An 18,168-nucleotide genomic window follows, 5' to 3' on the forward strand; every position below is an offset into this window, starting at 1 on the left:
TTCAAGCGATGCTCCTGCCTCAGCCTCCTGAGTAGCTAGGATTACAGGCATGCACCACCTCGCCTGGCTAATTTTGTATTTTTAATAGAGATGAGGTTTCTGCCTGTTGGTCAGGCTGGTCTTGAACTCCTGACCTCAGGTGATCTGCCTGCCTCGGCCTCCCAAAGTGCTAGGACTACAGGCGTGAGCCACTGAGCCTGGCCACAAAATCTTATAAGATAGCTTCAGCACCAGTCATTATAATAAGATTTCAGTAAGTATTAGACATTGCCATTATTATTATTATTTCACAAAAAAGCTGAGCATTTTTCTTCCTCCTCCTCCTCCTCCTTCTCCTTCTTCTTCTTTTTTGAGGCAGTGTTTTGCTCTGTCACCTGAACTGCATTTTCTCCTTCCTTCCTTCCTTCCTTCCTTCCTTCCTTCCTTCCTTCCTTCCTTCTATTTTTTTTTTTTTGTGTGTGTGTGTGACAGGGTCTGGCTCTATTGCCCAGGCTGGAGTGCAGTGGTGCAATCTCAGCTCACTGCAACCTCTACCTCCCAGACTCAAGCCAACCTCCCACCTTGGCCTCTCAAATAGCTGGGACTGCAGGTGCATGCCACCACACCCTGCTAGATTTTTGTATTTTTAGTAGAGATGAGTTTTCACCATGTTGCCCAGGCTGGTCTCTAACTCTGGACTCAAGCAATCCACCCATCTTGGCCTCCCAAGGTGCTGGGATTACAGGCGTGAGCCACCATGCCCAGTCTTGCATTTTTCACCTTCCTTCCTTCCTTCCTTCCTTCCTTCCTTCCTTTCTTCCTTCCTTCCTTCCTTCCTTCCTTCCTTCCTTTCTTCCTCCCTCCCTCTCTCCCTCCCTCCCTCCTTCTCTCTCTCTCCCTCCTTCTCTCTCTCTCTCCCTCTCTCTCTCTCCCTTTCTTTCTTTCTTGTCTTCTGTTTTCTGAGACAGGGTTTCACTCTGTCACCTGGGCTAGAGTGCAGTGGCACAATCTCGGCTCACTGCAACCTTGATCTCCCAGGCTCAGGCAATCATCCCACCTCAGCCTCCCGAGTACCTGGGACTACGGGCATGTGCCACCACACCTGGCTAATTTTTGTATTTTTTGCAGAGAAAATTTTGTATTTTCACCATGTTGCCCAAGCTGGTCTCGAACTCTTGAGCTCAAGGGATCTGCCTGCCTTGACCTCCCAAAGTGCTGGGACCATAAGCTTGAGCTACCATGCCCAGCCCATTTTTTCTTGAAGAAAGAGTAAGGAATAATTTTCAGTGTAGGGTAGAAAGTCAGTTGCCCCTGAGTATTCTGAGCCAGGTTCTAATTACCTTCATTTTAACATAAATGCTAAGCTGGGTTTATACTAGCTGTCAGTCATTCTTTCCCTTGAACAAAAATACTAAAAACCTAGACCTTTAAGAGAAAGAAATGCTATTCTGAATTTTTAAAAAAGCGTTCCTTCTTAAATAAATTCTCAAACCCTATCCTTTCTCTTTCAATTCACAAAAATACTAGTGTGCACACACATGTATATATAAGCTTCTTTACACCAGGCTTGTAGGGGACGCTATTGTGTGTATTTCCAATATATAGTTTCCCTTCTTCTGTCTTAACAGAACTCTTTTTGCCTTTGTTTTCTTGAGTTGTTCCAATAACTGTGCTTTTTCAAATAGCTAAACTTGCACAATCTACTTGAAAAGCAATAGCTCTTCAGTATGAATTTTGAACTATCCTCTGTATAATGGTCTTTCTTTCTTTTTTTTTTTTTTTTTTTTTTTTTTTTGAGGCGGAGTCTCGCTCTGTCGCCCAGGCTGGAGTGCAGTGGCGCGATCTCGGCTCACTGCAAGCTCCGCCTCCCGGGTTCCCGCCATTCTCCTGCCTCAGCCTCCCCAGTAGCTGGGACTACAGGCGCCGCCACCACGCCCGGCTAATTTTTTTGTATTTTTAGTGGAGACGGGGTTTCATTGTGTTAGGATGGTCTCGATCTCCTGACCTCGTGATCCGCCCATCTCGGCCTCCCAAAGTGCTGGGATTACAGGCTTGAGCCACCGCGCCCGGCCTGGTCTTTCTTAAAATATTCTCTTTTTCTTAATTCTCAGTGGGAATAAAAAACAAAACCCTTTTATGTGCAGAGAAAAAGTCTCATTTTATAATAGTATTGTGTCCATTATGTTGGTTTTTTTTTTAATCTTTTTTTTTTTTTGAGATGGAGCTTCACTCTTGTCACCCAGGCTAGAGTGCAATGGTGTGATCTCAGCTCACTGCAACCTGTGTCTCCCGGGTTCAAGTGATTCTCTTACCTTAGCCTCCCAAGTAGCTAGGATTACAGGTGCCCACCAGCACACCCAGCTAATTTTTATATTTTTAGTAGAGATGGGGTTTCGCCATGTTGGCCAGGCTGGTCTCAAACTCTTGTCCTTAGGTGATCTGCCTACCTCAGCCTCCCAAAGCGCTGGGCTTACAGGCATGAGCAACTGTGCCCGTCCCCATCATGTTGGTTACTAAGGGTATTTTTAAAAAGCAAAAATTTTTTTAAGCCATGTGACATGTTTATAATTAGTCATCAATGAATTAAAAATTAATCCATGCTAGGTTACCTTAACTGTATTACGTAGTTATTTGCAAGCTTTTATTTAAAAAAAATGTAAGTTTCAATCCTGGCTCACCTAGTTGAATGATCTTGATGTTAATCTCCCTGGGCTTCTATCTCCTCAGCTTTGAAAAGACTCGACCCTTCCCAACTCTTTCAACTCTCAAAGATAATTTACTTTGAGACATGTGATTTCTAAAGAAACTATGCCTTTAGTATTTTCTAACTATATATTTATCAAGCTCGTCCAACCTGCAACCTTCCAACTTGTGGCCTGTGGGACACACGCAGCCCAGGACAGCTTTGAATGCAGCCCAGCACAAATTCATAAACTTTCTTAACATATTACGAGAATGTTTTTGCGATTTTTAAAAAATAGCTCATCAGCTAGCGTTTGTATATTTTATGGCTCAAGACAATTCTGCTTCTTCCAATGTGGCCCACGGTAGCCAAAAGAGTGGATACCCCTGGTTTACATAGTAAAAAAAAGCACTTAAGAGGAGTATAAGAGAAAAAGTTCTGGAAGATATGCCCTAGGGAACGTAATTTCAATCACTGAGTCAGAGAGGTTATGGCCTATTAGTTAGTAATTGGTGACACTTGACACTTAAACAAAATGTTCTTATAGGGTTGTTAGTGGAAATAGCTCTGCCTTAAGTGTGGTCAAATGTGATTTCAGGAATCAGTGTTGTTTACAAATATGTTACTAAAACTAGATACCAAGGATTCAGAATTAATATGAAAAGATGCAAACTTTAGAATAAAGGCTAAAGCAGATCAAAATAACCTTCTAGTAATAAAAGATCTGCAATTAGTCTGATAGTTTCACTAGAAAGTGAGGAGAATTTCTATGTAAGAAAATAATTAACACAGTCTTATTTAGGCACTGAGAAAAATACCAACAACAACAAGAACAATAACAGTCTCACTTTAACCAGTTTAACTATTTGAAACATATGACGGAAGTATGAAGAGTACATTTAGGCCGGGGACAGTGGTTCATGCATGTAATCCTAGCACTTTGGGAAGCTGAGGCAGGTGAATCATTTGAGGTTAGGAGTTCCAGACCAGCCTGGCCAACATGGTGAAACCCCTGTCTCTACTGAAAAAAAAAAAAAAAAAAAAAAAAAAAGGGAATTGACTAGGCATGGTGGTGTATACCTGTAATCCCAGCTACTTGGGGGCTGAGGCAGGAGAATCGCTTGAACTCGGGAGGCAGAGGTTACAGTGAGCCAAGATCATGCCACTGCACCACTCCAGCCCAGGCAACAGAGGGAGACTCCGTCTCAAGGAAAAAAAAAAAAAAAAGGGACGGGTGTGGTGGCTCACACCTGTAATCCCAGCACTTCGGGGGTCCGAGATGGGTAGATCACCTGAGGTCAGGAGTTCGAGAGCAGCCTGACCAACATGGAAACCCCGTCTCTATTAAAAATATGCAATTAGCATGGCGTGGTGGCACATGCCTGTAATTTCAGCTACTTGGGAGGCTGAGGCAGGAGAATCGCTTGAACCCGGGAAGAGGAGGTTGCAGTGAGCTGAGACCATGCCACAGCACTCCAGCCTGGGCAACAAGAGCGAAACTCAGCCTAAAAACAACAACAACAAGAGTACTTTTAAATCTACATTACAAAACATGTTTATGTTTCGTATGATGCTTTAATAAGTTTTTCCTAACCTTGTTTTGTTTATTGGGACCCACCTCTGTGCAAAAGCATTGTACTATATGCCAGGGGAAATATAAAAGAAAATGTTGTTCTTGCCCTTAGTGAACTTACTTCTTATAAACACAAGCAGGCACACCCTGCTTGTAAACTCTGGTTTGAAAGGTAACATTTTAAATAATTTGATATCTTTATATGCCCAGATTTACAAATGATTACAATGAAAAATATAGGTAATTTTTCATGAAGTTACTTTACAGAGTAATTTATTTTCAATTATGATATTGAAGAATAAAGTTTCATGTTAACCAGCTTAATCCCCAAATGTATTCATTGTTTCAGATTTTCCTTAGTAAAACTGGAAATCAGTATTCAATAATCATAAGAATAGTCTGCCACCAATTTATTTGGCCATTTAAAGTGATAAATATGAGGTATTATATAATACATGCAAAGAAGTATATATAAAAAAGCAAAATAAGAGAACAAAAGCAGCACACAAAGTGCAACCCACACAGTGATCACAACCCTCAAACGTGTGACAGACATTGAAAGAATCATGAAGGAACACAGACAGAGAGATTTCTCCTTAAGTGTGAAGGTATGAAGCAGTGTGCTACCATCTTCCTCACAAATTGGAGAGAGAGATTTCAGGTGAGTATAATGCAGCTTTTGCCATGGCAAATTCCAGAGCTAAAAAAAATCTACGTGGAACTTTCCAGTTTTCCACTCTTAATATCACTAACCATCCAAACTATGTATGTATGTATGTATTAATTTATTTTTAATTTTTTGAGAAAGAGTCTTGCTCTGTTGCCCAGGCTTGAGTGCAGCGGCACGATCATGGCTCACTACAACTTCCGGCTCCTGGGTTCAAGCAGTTCTCCTGCCTCAGCCTCCCGAATAGCTGGGATTACAGGCGCTAGCCACCACAGCTGGCTAAATTTTGTATTTTTAGTAGAGGTTTCACCATGTTGGCCAGGCTGGTCTCAAACTCCTGACCTCAAGTGATCTGCCTGCCTTGGCCTCCCAAAGTGCTGGGATTACTGGTATAAGCCACCGTGCCCAGCCTTATGCTATTCTTATTAATGTAAAGACTGGCATGAGCCACTGTGCCCGGCCCCAAACTTTTTTAAAACAATAAGCTGAAGAAACTTTTAAAAAGGTTAGTAAGAGATGAATTTCACTAAAAAAATCTGATTAAATATAGATAGTTTTGAATTTTAGACATAAAGAAAAAAAGTTATTTAAAAGTCCAGAAAATTTCATAAGCATAAAAATTCAAAATTTACAATTCCATATATTTGGCATATAAAATAACATGTATATTAAACTTTCAATTTATTTTAAAATTATATATATTTTTTCAAGTTTCCCCACTTTTTCACTAGGAAAACTTGTGAATACAGTACAGCCGAATAAATGTATTTTAAAAAATGCAAAATCGTGAAGTCATATAAAGGTGTGTTTTCCAATTGAAATGTACACATTTGCATTGAATTCTGAGTTTGTATTTATTTGAAAGGAAATAATAAGCAGACAGCTGCCTGTTTCTATCCTCTCAAATAAACAGCAGTGCCATTCTGCTGTTAGCCAGCCTAATATAGTGCAACTGTTATTTTTCTTCTTTTCTCTGTCAATCTCTGTTCATTTCTGGGAGAAGAATGCTAAGTTACTAATATAAGTAGCCTTATAAATGTAAACTCATAATTGTCAGGAAATGTTACATAAGCTAATGTCTTCTGCATCTTTCAACTTTTTGGTGCCCTTATGCTGCCCCCTGCTGTCCAGTGTCCACACTTACCGAAAATTGTCCGAAACTTCCAACCTTTACTACTTCTCTTTACTCTCCCTATCAAAACTTACCTGGCAAGAGACCCAGACTGTTGGAGTTTTCCTCCACAATGCCACATGGGTTAACAGGCAAATAAAAGAAAGAAGTAGTTCCCTCTTTATTTATCCCTTCATCATTTTCTGGCAATTGACACAAGCATTTGAACTAGCGTTCTCTGGGCAATGCCTGATTTCTACGTTCCCCAGCTTGGGATTCCAAACCCTCGCTGTGTTAGTCCAAGCTACTCTCATGGACCTATCTCTCCCAGTGTCTAACCTCTGCACATCATAGCTTACTCTCTATCTGCACTGACTTCTAGCTGCGTTTCCCAAAGTCATGTGCGTTCTTCCATCCTTGCATGTGCCCACACTGCTTTGTCTACCTGGAAGGTCTTCTCTCAATTTTTATATGCTGAAAGTCTACCCATCCTTCAAGGTTCCAGTCAAAACTACCTTCTTCTTTATGGCTCATGGCAGTTTTTTTTTTTTTTTTTTTAATGTAGTAGAAATTCAATAAAGATTTATTTAATGAAAGAAAAGCAGATAATAAACCTTATATTCTATCTGACTCATTAATAGAGTACTTGGAGAAGATAATGATCTATTCCAGCGAGCATCTTTAATACTGCAAAATCCATACTCCTGAATGGGATGATCTTTTAAATTCCCATAGCACTGTGTAAGGCCCATTTTGATCTCTGATATCAGGTTTGCCTAAGAAATACAGAACTTAGAGCACATCTTGAGTACTTATGGCAAGTCTGGCACTATTCAAGGCACTTTAGATGCACTAACTCATTGAGTTCTCACAACAGCCATGTGAGGTTAAGTAATATTACCTTGTTTGATAGAAGAAGAAACTGAGGGCCTGGACAATTGGTAGTAAAGGGCAAAGTTAGGAACTCGGAACAGATCAGACAAAGCCGTGTACTTTAAGTGTTCTCCTAATGTCTGCAATAGAAATGTGGATGGAGAGGCTTCTGGTCAGCTATTCTGGAAGCTAAAAAACCTTGTCAATAGAATAACATTGGAACTTGTGACCACATAGCCAGACAAAGCAATGAGAGAAATTCAGTCAGTCAAGGAGCAGAAATATCTGGAAGAGTTGATTGCCCTACGAGACAATGTGGAAGAATATGACATTCTGCCACGTTCAAAGGTGTGTAGATTTAGAGATAAAAGACAGCTACATATTCTAAAAGGATAGGAAGTGCAAAATCCAGGTATTTTTCAACTGACGTAGCCATAGATTCTAACCTGACTTGAAAATAAGTAATGATATGACTCAATATCTAAGACAAGTAGGCCTTCAGAATATCTTTTTTTAATATAAAAAAACCAGTAAATATAAATAAGGCTCAGTACACCCCATCAGTGTCTCAGACAAGGATCTAGTTGTATTCAAACCAAAACCACTATTCGTCAAAAAATTTGAACAAGCTATGAAGGCAGACCAAAAAATTCACTGGCGAAGGTAACACCCCAAATTGTTTGGGTAGGTCATAACGGTTCTTTTAACAGGTAAGCATATTTTAACTCCAGAAAGATTTAGAATGTGCTGTCGAAAGTACTGCAATATTTTTTTTAGTGTAAGTAATTGTACTATTTAAGAACACTTGACCTAATGGAATAGGAGGTCAGCCTATTAGACTTTCAAGCAGAATTCTTACTAAGTTTATTGTATTATTGAAACATTAGAACGAACTTAAGAGTTACCGTGTTTGGAAGTTAAATTATTAGATCTGTAAGATTTTAGCTTCTTGAAAATGTTTACAAAGTACTAAAGAAAGCAATTATATGTACGAAATTTATAAATTCAGTGTTAAAATTTGGGAGGTGTTTAATTAAGTCATGCTACAGATAAGACCAGATATTATTTAAAGGATCATGATTTCTAAAAGTTGCAAGATTTATGAATGTGATAAGATTTGTATACTAAATTTTAAAACATAATGGAGAACTACTATTTTGAATATATAATTTAAAAACTTTTTATATATATTTTAAAGACTAGAATTAACTTCTGAATAGCCTTTCAATAATATAAAACTCACTCTGAAGGGCATCATAACTGAAGAGGAGTTACAGGGCTGGTTTTCTTCCAGCAAAAGTTTATGTTCATTAGGCAGTCAGTTTATTGCTTCACTCCACAGAACTGGTTTCAACGTCGTTAATCTTTATTTAGGTCTGGGCCTCCCTCACCTTCTAGGAGATGGATTGTAGGTTTTGAAAGATGGAGATGAGAAGTAGCCTGGCAAGTCTACAAAAACCTCCCCCAAGTTTTTGGTTTAGTGGCTTGCTTCAGTAGCCGTCAGCCTGTCTGTATAACTTAGTAATTCTCAACCCTGACTGCTACAATCCCATGGACAACTTTGGAAAATTCTTTCCAGATCCCATCCAGTCCAACTAAACCAGAACTTTTTAGGGTAGGGCATAGACATTTTGTTTTTAAGTTTCTGGGTGATTTTCCATACAGGCAGAGTTGAGAACCACTGGCGCAAGAGTGTGAGCCTCACATGATCTGAAGGACCCAGGATCATTCTAGACCAGGACTGTTCAATAGAGCTTTGGGCAGTCATGGAAATGTGCTATAAATCTGTGCTGTCCAATATGGTAGTCACTACCTGGGTGTAGCTATGGACCAACTGAAATGTGGATAGTGTGACTGGGAAAATGAACTTTAAAATTTAAATTAATTCAAATTTAAATACACATAGTCACATGTTACTAGTGAGTACTGTATTGGACAGCACAGTTGTGGAGTTTTAGGCAATTTTAAATGATCTGAGTCTACTATTAAATAGGTGCTGAATGACTCTTTTTAATACTAGACCACACTAGCCCAAACTTACTACTTATGCCTCTTCAGGATACTTCATACCAGCTTCTTAAGAAGACCTCCAATGGTATGGAAGGATGGCTTGAAGCTTATAATGGCTTCTGAGGATAGAAAGGACATGGAATTTGCTGATTTTTTCCTCCCTCATTTAGGTTGGCAATTTGTTTCTTGAAAAATGAACGAACACCTTCAGAATTAAAAATTTCTGAAGTCTCATAGCCTAATAATGGAAACACAAAGCAATTAAACTCTTGGAAATGGTCCTCTTCATTCTTTGGCATGTTGCAGTGTTTTTCAACTGGGGATTGTGACCTCTATCTTGGAGGATGGAGAGTTTCCAGTGGATTGGAGCAGTGGCCTGAGTTTCAGAGCTAAATATAGGTCATTGGCATGGCAGCCTCCCTTTCTCAGTCTCATGGATACTATGTCCTACTAGTGAATATGGGGCATTGGTGGTTGGTGGAATAAAATCTTGAGAAGAACAGCAAAATGACACAGATTCAGGTCTTTCACCGATGGACCTTGATATTGAGCAAAACTAAACTCTACTTTTACCTACTTTGAAAAAAATCATTTGTAAAGTATGAGTGCTATTTTAAAAAGTTAAAAATATATTCATGAATCATTGGCAAGTAAATTTTAAATGTGATATTAACGCTAAAGTATAAGGAGAATCCTCCATGGCCAAGCGTGGTGGCTCATGACTGTAATCCCAGCACTTTGGGAGATCGAGCGGGTGGATCACCTGAGGTCAAGAGTTCGAGACCAGCCTGGCCAACATGGTGAAACCTCGTCTCTACTAAATACACACACACACACACACACACACACACACACACACACACACACACACATAAATTAGCTGGGTGGGGTGGCGCTGTAGTCCCAGCTACTCAGGAAGGCTGAGGCAGGAGAACTGCTTGAAACCAGGAGGCAGAGGTTGCAGTGAGCCAAGATGGCACCACTGCACTTCAGCCTGGGCAGCAGAGGGAGACGCCATCTCAAAAAAAAAAAAAAAAAAAAAAAAAAAAAAGCCTCTTTCAAGTCTTTGCTCAGCTTTCACCTTTTCAATCAGCCTACCCTGACCATCCTATTTATTAATTTCTTTTGCCAAATATTAAATGACACCCTTTCAAAGTTTACAATCCATACTTCAAAGCCAAAATACTTATCATGGCAGACAGTATCTGATACTCTAGAGCAGTGTTCTCAAATATTGTTGCCTGGACCAACAGCATCTCATCATCTGCGAACTTAGAAATGACAGTTCTCATGCCCCACCACAGGCCAGTTGAACCTGTAACTCTTCTGGCGGGGGCCTGGCAATCTGTGTTTTAATAAGCCGTCTAGGTGATTCTAGGGCACACCAAAGTTTGAGATCCACTGATCTAGAGTACAACAAAACCCCTCAAAATGTCCCAGAGGTGAAAGCTTCCATATATGCCAAAGTTATGAGGACTGAAACATTTCAGTACATACAATTGGCCTTATACATTGTGAAATAGATGCCAATATTCCATCTGGACCTAATGTTATGAATCATGAATTTACCCGCTTCAATAAGGCCTCACTGAATCTCTAGGCTTTGATCTTCTTTTCCCTGTAAAAATTAGTGTGAAAGAATTTCATGAGATGTTCCTGAAGAGAGGAGGTAATGTACAAGTACAAATCTATCGGACGCAAATTCAACATACAAAATTTCATCTGTATATGACTGATAAATCAGAAGGCCAATTACTCATTCTAGGAAAACATCGTTAGATTTACAAAGTAATAAATTAACCAGAAGATTCAACAGTAATATCATAGAGCACATTTAAAATACAAGTCAGGCTGGGCGCGGTGGCTCATGCCTATAATCCTAGCACTTTGGGAGGCCGAGGTGGGTGATCACCTGAGATCAGGAGTTCGAGACCAGCCTGACCAACATGGTAAAATCCCGTCTCTACTAAAAATACAAAAAAAATTAGCTGGGTGTGGTGGCGGGCACCTGTAATCCCAGCTACTTGGGAGGCTGAGGCAGGAGAATCGCTTGAACCCAGGAGGTGAAGGTTGCAATGAGCTGAGATTGCGCCATTGCACTTCAGCCTGGGTGACAAGAACAAAACTTGGCCTCAATAAAATAAAATAAAATAAAATAACAGTTAGAGAACACCAATTTTACAAATATCTCATGTGATAGTAAAGAAGAGGAGGTAAGTACACAGGCTCTGATTTCAGACTTCCCAAGTTCAAACCCTAGCTTTTTCATTTCTATGTAACATGGGCCTAGCCTCAGGGGTATAAACCTCTCTATGCCTCAGTTTCCTTGACTGCAAATGGGGTATAATAATTGCCCTATCTCCTAATTTTGTGTGAGGATTTAACGAGATAGAGGTAGCATTTAGGCTAGAGACTGGAACATAGTGAACTCTAATCAAATGTTGTTTTTGTTATTTTTAAAATTAGCCCACGAGTGACATATCTGGCCACTGAGAAAACAGATACTAATGTTTTAATCACTGAAGACTGTTTATACAAAACAGTTCAAGTTTACGCAAAGCAATTAAGTGCTAACCTTATTGAACTGTAAATATTAAGCAGGTGTTCACCCTTCTAAGCATCTTCCCTAGTTAAACCAATCCTGGTAATTTCAGTCCCCTTGTCAGTGAGTGGTTTAGGTGTGAGCACATCCTACAAACTTGGCCAATGAGCTCTAAGAAACATTGTGCTATGGAGCTTCTGAAAAAGGATTTCTTCCCTTACAACAAGATGAATAAGAGCAACTCTCCTCACTTTGGATATTTTAATATTAGGATATGATGCCTGGGTCAGCAGCAGCCGCTTTGTGACTATGAGGACAGACATTGCTGATGTTATGGCAACGTAAAAGGTTAAAGGAACTTAATAACATTGTTGAACCAAACCTAGAACTCACTATCGAACCAAACTTAGAACTCACTTGCCACCTGATTATTCATTTAGTTGAAAAAATAAATATCTTTATTTTTTATGCCACTATCAGGAGGGTTCTATGTTAGTATGAAAGCAAACTAAATAATATAACACATCCAGCTACTATAGATTAATTGGCTGTAAGACACAATAATCTGGTAACTTTATTCCTGAGATCATCTTAACCCACATAGAGATTCCTTAATAAATAGTTCCTTCTCCTCCAATTCATCTATATAGAAATAACATCAGTCTTACTTTCCTGCTCCATACCTGATATGTTTAACTAATTAACCATTAGCTAAGTGTCTAATTATATTATTTTCATAAATTAAAATATCTGTTTTTATTTTTAAAATTTCTGTTATATATACCATTAGAACTTATTACAGAAGGTTCTAAAATAAAAATTTTAGTTCTAATATAATACTTCAGTACTAATTTTATTTCCCCGCTTCATCTTCACAGTTTATATTTACCTTGATGTTTATTTGATGATACTGTGAGCAAAATGTGAAAAATGAGGCCCTACCATGTTTTAGAAAATGTTTTCATCAAATGGATCCCACAGGGACATGCACAAAACTCCTACTACCAGAGTGATCCTCTCTTCATCTCTTTTCTCTAGCCAATATGTCAAAGTTTTATTTCTCATTTTGCAATAGGAATTTGTATTAGGCAACCATCTGTAGCATCTATTTGGGTTATATCTAAAGCTTAAGGGCTACATCCTCTTCCAACCCCAATATGTGAGTACTTGATGCCCGAATAATGGTCCTTCAATGGAATAACACTTGTCAAATCCTATTTAAACAGATCTAAATTTTAAAAATATTTTTTGGCCTTCCTTTGGGAACCTCACACATCTAAGACTTTAGATTGAAAGTGTCTTTAGAACTCTGAACCACGTTGGAGTGTAGACTCCATTACAGCAGGAATCCTTGCCTCTTTTACTTAATATTGCACCCTAGCGTCTTTTCAGAATGATACATAATGGATGGAGGAGGATCTAGAATAAACAAACCCCCAAATAAAAATAAAAACAAATGTTGAGCAAATCAAGTATAAAATCTACTTTTAACTTTTTCATAAAAATATTTATAAAATTATACATCTGCTTTACTTTCCTTTTAGATTCTCCATTTGATAATCATTTTGGAAAGATCAAAAGCAAAGTCCTAACACAAACACACATTTTGTGTATCATTTTCCTCTTGTTTTCCTTTGCAAAACCATGCTGAGGACAGCAGTGTATCTGTATCGTCTTATGGAAAGTAGTAACACATCTAGCAAATAACAGAGGTAAATATGCACAAGAAGTGGGCAGAATTGGAAACAGACAATTTCAGGTTTATATTGTATGTGATTTCACAGGATAGAATTTTAATTTATATATTCTTCTTTTAAAAAAATTCATTCCAAGGTAGATTAGATGAGCCCTGGCTAATATTTTTAGCATTTTATGTTTGGTCACCTTAACATCTCTAAATCTTTCTTCCCTTTGTTTCCTCACCCTACCATTACCTATTACCTAATGAGTTTGGCTAACCTGAAACTTCCTCAGTCTTTAACAATACTAATGAATGTAAGTTAATAAATTAGGAAATTGAATTGGGTCATTACATTGTCTTAATGTAATTTTCAGTTTATCTGTTATTGATCGAGCTCCATAATTTCAAGTTCATTTTTCTGAGGTTTATTGTTTGGAGTTTGATTTACAGATCTCCATGTCTTTGGCATGATTTCTTTCTGCTTTCTGCAACCTGTTTTTTGGTTATTTCACTACTCATTAACCCCTCCCTCCATCAGAGGGATGGGCAGGATGAGAAAAATGATATGACGATATAGTAAATTTTGCTACTTGCTATTATCTGATAAAATTGGTGTGCAAGAAAGAAATAAGTATGTAACTGTTGAATAAAATGACATTTTGGGATTTTTAAAAAATAATTTTTTATTGTCCATGGTCTAGCAACTGTTACCATGAAAGACTGAGTTAGTTCTCTATCTACTAAATTTAATAAATAAAGGTTTTTAGTAAAGAAAATTTGTTATAATTCTAATCACAATCACACCAAGCTCATGAACTAAATTTCTATAAAAATGTTATCAATTAAAAAAATTAATGTCCAAGGAATCAAGAGTTAAAATGAAGCTCAAGGTGGATTTTAAAATGGAGAATAATATAAAATAGTGAATTGTTTTTTTCTCATAGATTTCAACCTCCTTAAATACATAGTGATGTAAGAGTCACATATAAAATGTTATCTGTCATATAAATATATATGAAGGATTTTTAAAAGTGAAGATTTAACTGTAATAGTTACTTCATAATCAATGATGTAATAGTCAATGATGTAGGAGAACAAAGAGCATTGCATAGCTACATATGGACTTCATAGCATCAGTTTGTTTTTAAAAGGGGGCTACATTATATACACATGTTTAGTTTTCAGAGATTAAATAAAATAAAAATGATCACCATTCTGAATAGCAGACTATTTTAGCAATACATGTGTTGGAAAGTATATTTTATTTGCTAGATCAACTTCAGAGAACTAAACTCTCCAGCATAACCAGAGGGTTAGATAATATATTTACACCTGCAGTATTTCATTCTATAAATAATCTATAATGTCAAAAACCAGCTTTGATGGAGCATTTACATTTTATGAATAGCTAAAATGTGACAGTGAACATTTTCACATTTTTATAGCATAGTATAAACAAAATATGGGCATAATACATAATTATTTTTGAAGTTCAAGGAAAGGGTTATGTAGATAGAGTATAGAGACACAAAAATCAGAAATACTATTTTTAGCCATTTTCACACATCCTTTTACTTCAACCTGTTAAATGATTAAAAAGTGAAACGAGCATTTACATATTTCAAAGTGGATAAACACACTAAATAATAATTCTTGACATGTTCACTCTTTCAAAAAATAATCTCTTCAATCTTATGGAAAAGTGGTCTAGTATACTATTTCAGTTGTTTTTATTTTATGTGGCAAAAAAAAATGTTTTAGGGTTCAGTTACTGATTTGTCCCACTTTCTTTTTGAACTAAGGGCACGCTTACTATCTCCATAAACAACTAAAATATTTACAGAGACCAGTAAAACCTATGTCAGATCGTAACACATTTTTGTTCTTGGGAGGCTTTGGGCCTAAATCCCATGTTCTCTAATCAGATAACTCTCAATAAGAACAAAGATGGAAAAGATATAATCCTGCATTTAGATATGTGAACGTCAAAATTTTTAAAGTTAAAAGCAACTGTGCACATATTCTTGAAAAATTATCTTATTCCAAAATATTTGTTATTTTATAAACAAGGCTATCTGTAAATTCAGTTGAAGTATCATTTCAAAATGAAACAAATAATAATGTAGGAATTATTATATGACTATTTATTAGAAAAACCTCAGGAGAAACTTAGAATAGTTATTTAAGAAATCCCTAGGTTCAAAATGAAATTCAACTTTTACAATGTTGAAGGAACTAAAACTCAAATGTTTGGTTAAATTGAAAATACACTAACACATGTAATTTTGTAATATAAGGAAAACGCAAAATGTTACTAAAAAGATAAATCGACAGCTTATTATTGAATAATTGTGATATAGAGATGATAAATCAGATCAGATAAAACAACTGCAAACTGCATGCATGTCCCTGATGTTCCCTCGACTGGTTGTGACGACATGTCTGCTCTCACCACAGTTCACAGTTCACAGAAAACATTTAAATAACACAACTGAATATTTCCACTGACTAAAATGAACTTTCTTTAAGAAAATAAAGGGAGAAGAGAATAGATCAAATCTTGCCCCACCTCTTTTTTTTCTTCCTTTTTTCTTTTAGTGAAACTGACATAAATTGTTGAGGAGCACTACAGCGCCACCAACACAGATCAATGCAAAACAAAAAAGATCTCCCACCGTGTGCAAAAAGAAAAAAAATTAGAAAAATGCCAAAAATTACAAAATGTCTCCCAAATGTACCTTATTGGAGAAAAATAAGCAAGATCTGCAAAGATTATCTAATGAAGAGCTTCAAAGAAATAATATCATAGACTACAAGTTGAGACCTGATCAGCAAATAAAAGATCCACTATTTAGTAACAGCCATAACTTAATATAAACCCGGTTATGTCAACCTCCACCTTCATTATACCAAGGGCAGCTTTTCTGTAGTTTGTATCCAAGTAATCTATCAAGAGAACCACAATAGGTCCATTTAAAAAAAACTATATCCATAGTTTGCCTGCTGATAATTGAGTCCTGGACAAATTAGGTAAGACATAATTTTTATAAAGAGGATATGCACATATTTGGCATTGCCAACATTACTGGCACAAAACAAGTCCATCTTGAAATATCTGAGTTCCTCTGTAGTTCACAGTAATTAAAGTATAATTTATATTATAAACATTTAGCTTTAACAATGAAAAAAAAACTATTTTTTTTTTCTCTTGGTAAAAATTAACCAAGCAAGATTAGGTAGAACGTGCAGAGATCAAAGCTAAAGAAAAATACAAAGATTGGTTTTGTTAGAAGAAACACAATGAAAATCCTTTTTAGCCGGTGGCTCTTTCGAAGACTGAATGACATAAATGGTGAAAATTACAAACTTACCATTAGTGCAGGCAAAGAAGACGGCAGTTCTTGAAAAAAAATTGTAACAATATAGGCTGGATACTTGTGTCTCTAGAAACAACAGCCTCCAGGCAGCATACGGATCTTCCAACATCTTTAAAATGTTTGGTAAATAAAAAGTAATACTTTCTTCCATGATCGGCGGCCGAATGGGGTGGCTTCCCCCAGGATCTATGGGCGTTTGGGAGAAATCGGAGAAATATCCACAGAAGATTAAAAGCAGAGGAGGCAGCACAGCCAGAAGACTCTGGGGTTAACAACTTTGCGATGGCAAGCAGGCGAGCGCTGATTGGCTGGGAGGGCAGTGTCCCTACAGTCTGCACTATCCCCCGCTGCCCCCGCCTCCTGCAGCTCGGAAAAAAATGCAGTGTGTGTGCCATTTTACACTGGGCTTTTAAAAGCACAGCCACCCAAATGACAAAAGTCTAAGCTCGCTATTAAGTGACACTGCAAGACAATAGCACCCACGGCTGCCTGTGAGCTTGGGGGAATGCCCCTTTTAACATCTGAAGGAACACTCTGGCTTCTTGGATGTGGGGTTTTTTGTTTGTTTGTTTTTGTTTTTGCTTTTTAAAACAGCATTATCATGTTTTTCTTGAGCAAATTGTTGCTCCTTTCCAAAACGTCGATAGATCCTCCGCATGCAAACCTGGCCATGTAAAAACTATGTCCATCAAAATATTTTTTCAATTTGATCTCATGAGGGTACCTAGAGAAGCCAGTCATCCTGGAACAAAATTCATGACTCCTTTAGCTCCGAGATCTCTAATTCCTTGGGAAAAAAATACGTAATTTCTTATTCACAGTAACTACCATGTGTGCAAAAAGTAAAATAAAATAATGAATTTAGCGATTAAATGAAAACAATAGGCATATTCCCGCCCCCTCCCCCGTCCCCCCTTAAAAATTGTTTCAAAAACCTTTACCGGCTGGCAGAATTCTACCACTCTGCCTTACAAACAAAATGGCTGTGGTACTGAGTTTTTTAGGATCCTCCCACTGTGCCTCCTCCTGGCCTCCAGGAAGTGGTAAAAATCCAAAATAAATACAGTACTGAAAGTACACCATTGAGTCTGAATTCGGGGGAAGCCTTTGGTAAGAGGGTCTTAGAATTGTGCTGGTCATTATTAGTTTTTTAAAATTGTTTTGAAAAGAACATCAATCACTAGAGATTTACTTGACTGTAATTTGAACTTCCTGCTTTACATATTTATAAGGTCTTTCACCTATCTTGGCAGGCTTTCAAATTAAGTGGGCTGGGAAATTTGATGCTCGGTCTCTAGTTGTGAGCTGAGTCAGGTATTTGGTGTTTGCAACGGGGCTTTTAAATAAAGACAAAGTCTAAGACTTTAAAAAAATGAACGTTAAACTGACGCAAGACTATGCTTGCTAATGTAAAGTCAGAAAAGTCGACAAAGATTGTAGTGTGTTAAATACTGCATACATGTGTTAACATAGTCAGTAAAAATTCTTTGCCCACTAAATTTTCTAATGAGTCAAGGAGAGAACAGGGTTTAAAGGAACTGGATTAAGAAAGGAGTGGGGAATGATCTACATTCTTCACAATCTCTTCCCCCTCCACACACATACACACACACATGCACATATGCACACACATACACATACATGTATATACACACACGTTGGTCTGGTATCC

At 37.5% G+C, this 18,168-nt stretch overlaps 1 protein-coding gene across 3 annotated transcripts in view; it reads right to left on the reverse strand.

Moving 5' to 3' along the window:
• The window catches only part of EPC1 (enhancer of polycomb homolog 1), a 113,166-nt gene extending 96,397 nt beyond the window's left edge, over positions 1–16,769 (reverse strand). For all 3 annotated transcript variants that reach the window (XR_012417570.1, XM_005564926.4, XM_005564925.4), the window contains exon 1: positions 16,491–16,769. Coding sequence is in view for 2 of the 3 variants with exons in the window: in XM_005564926.4 (XP_005564983.1) it covers positions 16,491–16,493 (3 nt within the window). In the remaining variant the exon portion in view is untranslated. The remainder of the gene's footprint in view (positions 1–16,490) is intronic.
• Between the last annotated feature and the right edge of the window lie 1,399 nt (positions 16,770–18,168).

This window comes from Macaca fascicularis, chromosome 9 (genome assembly GCF_037993035.2).
Source record: "Macaca fascicularis isolate 582-1 chromosome 9, T2T-MFA8v1.1".
In the NCBI taxonomy this organism is placed as follows: domain Eukaryota; kingdom Metazoa; phylum Chordata; class Mammalia; order Primates; family Cercopithecidae; genus Macaca; species Macaca fascicularis.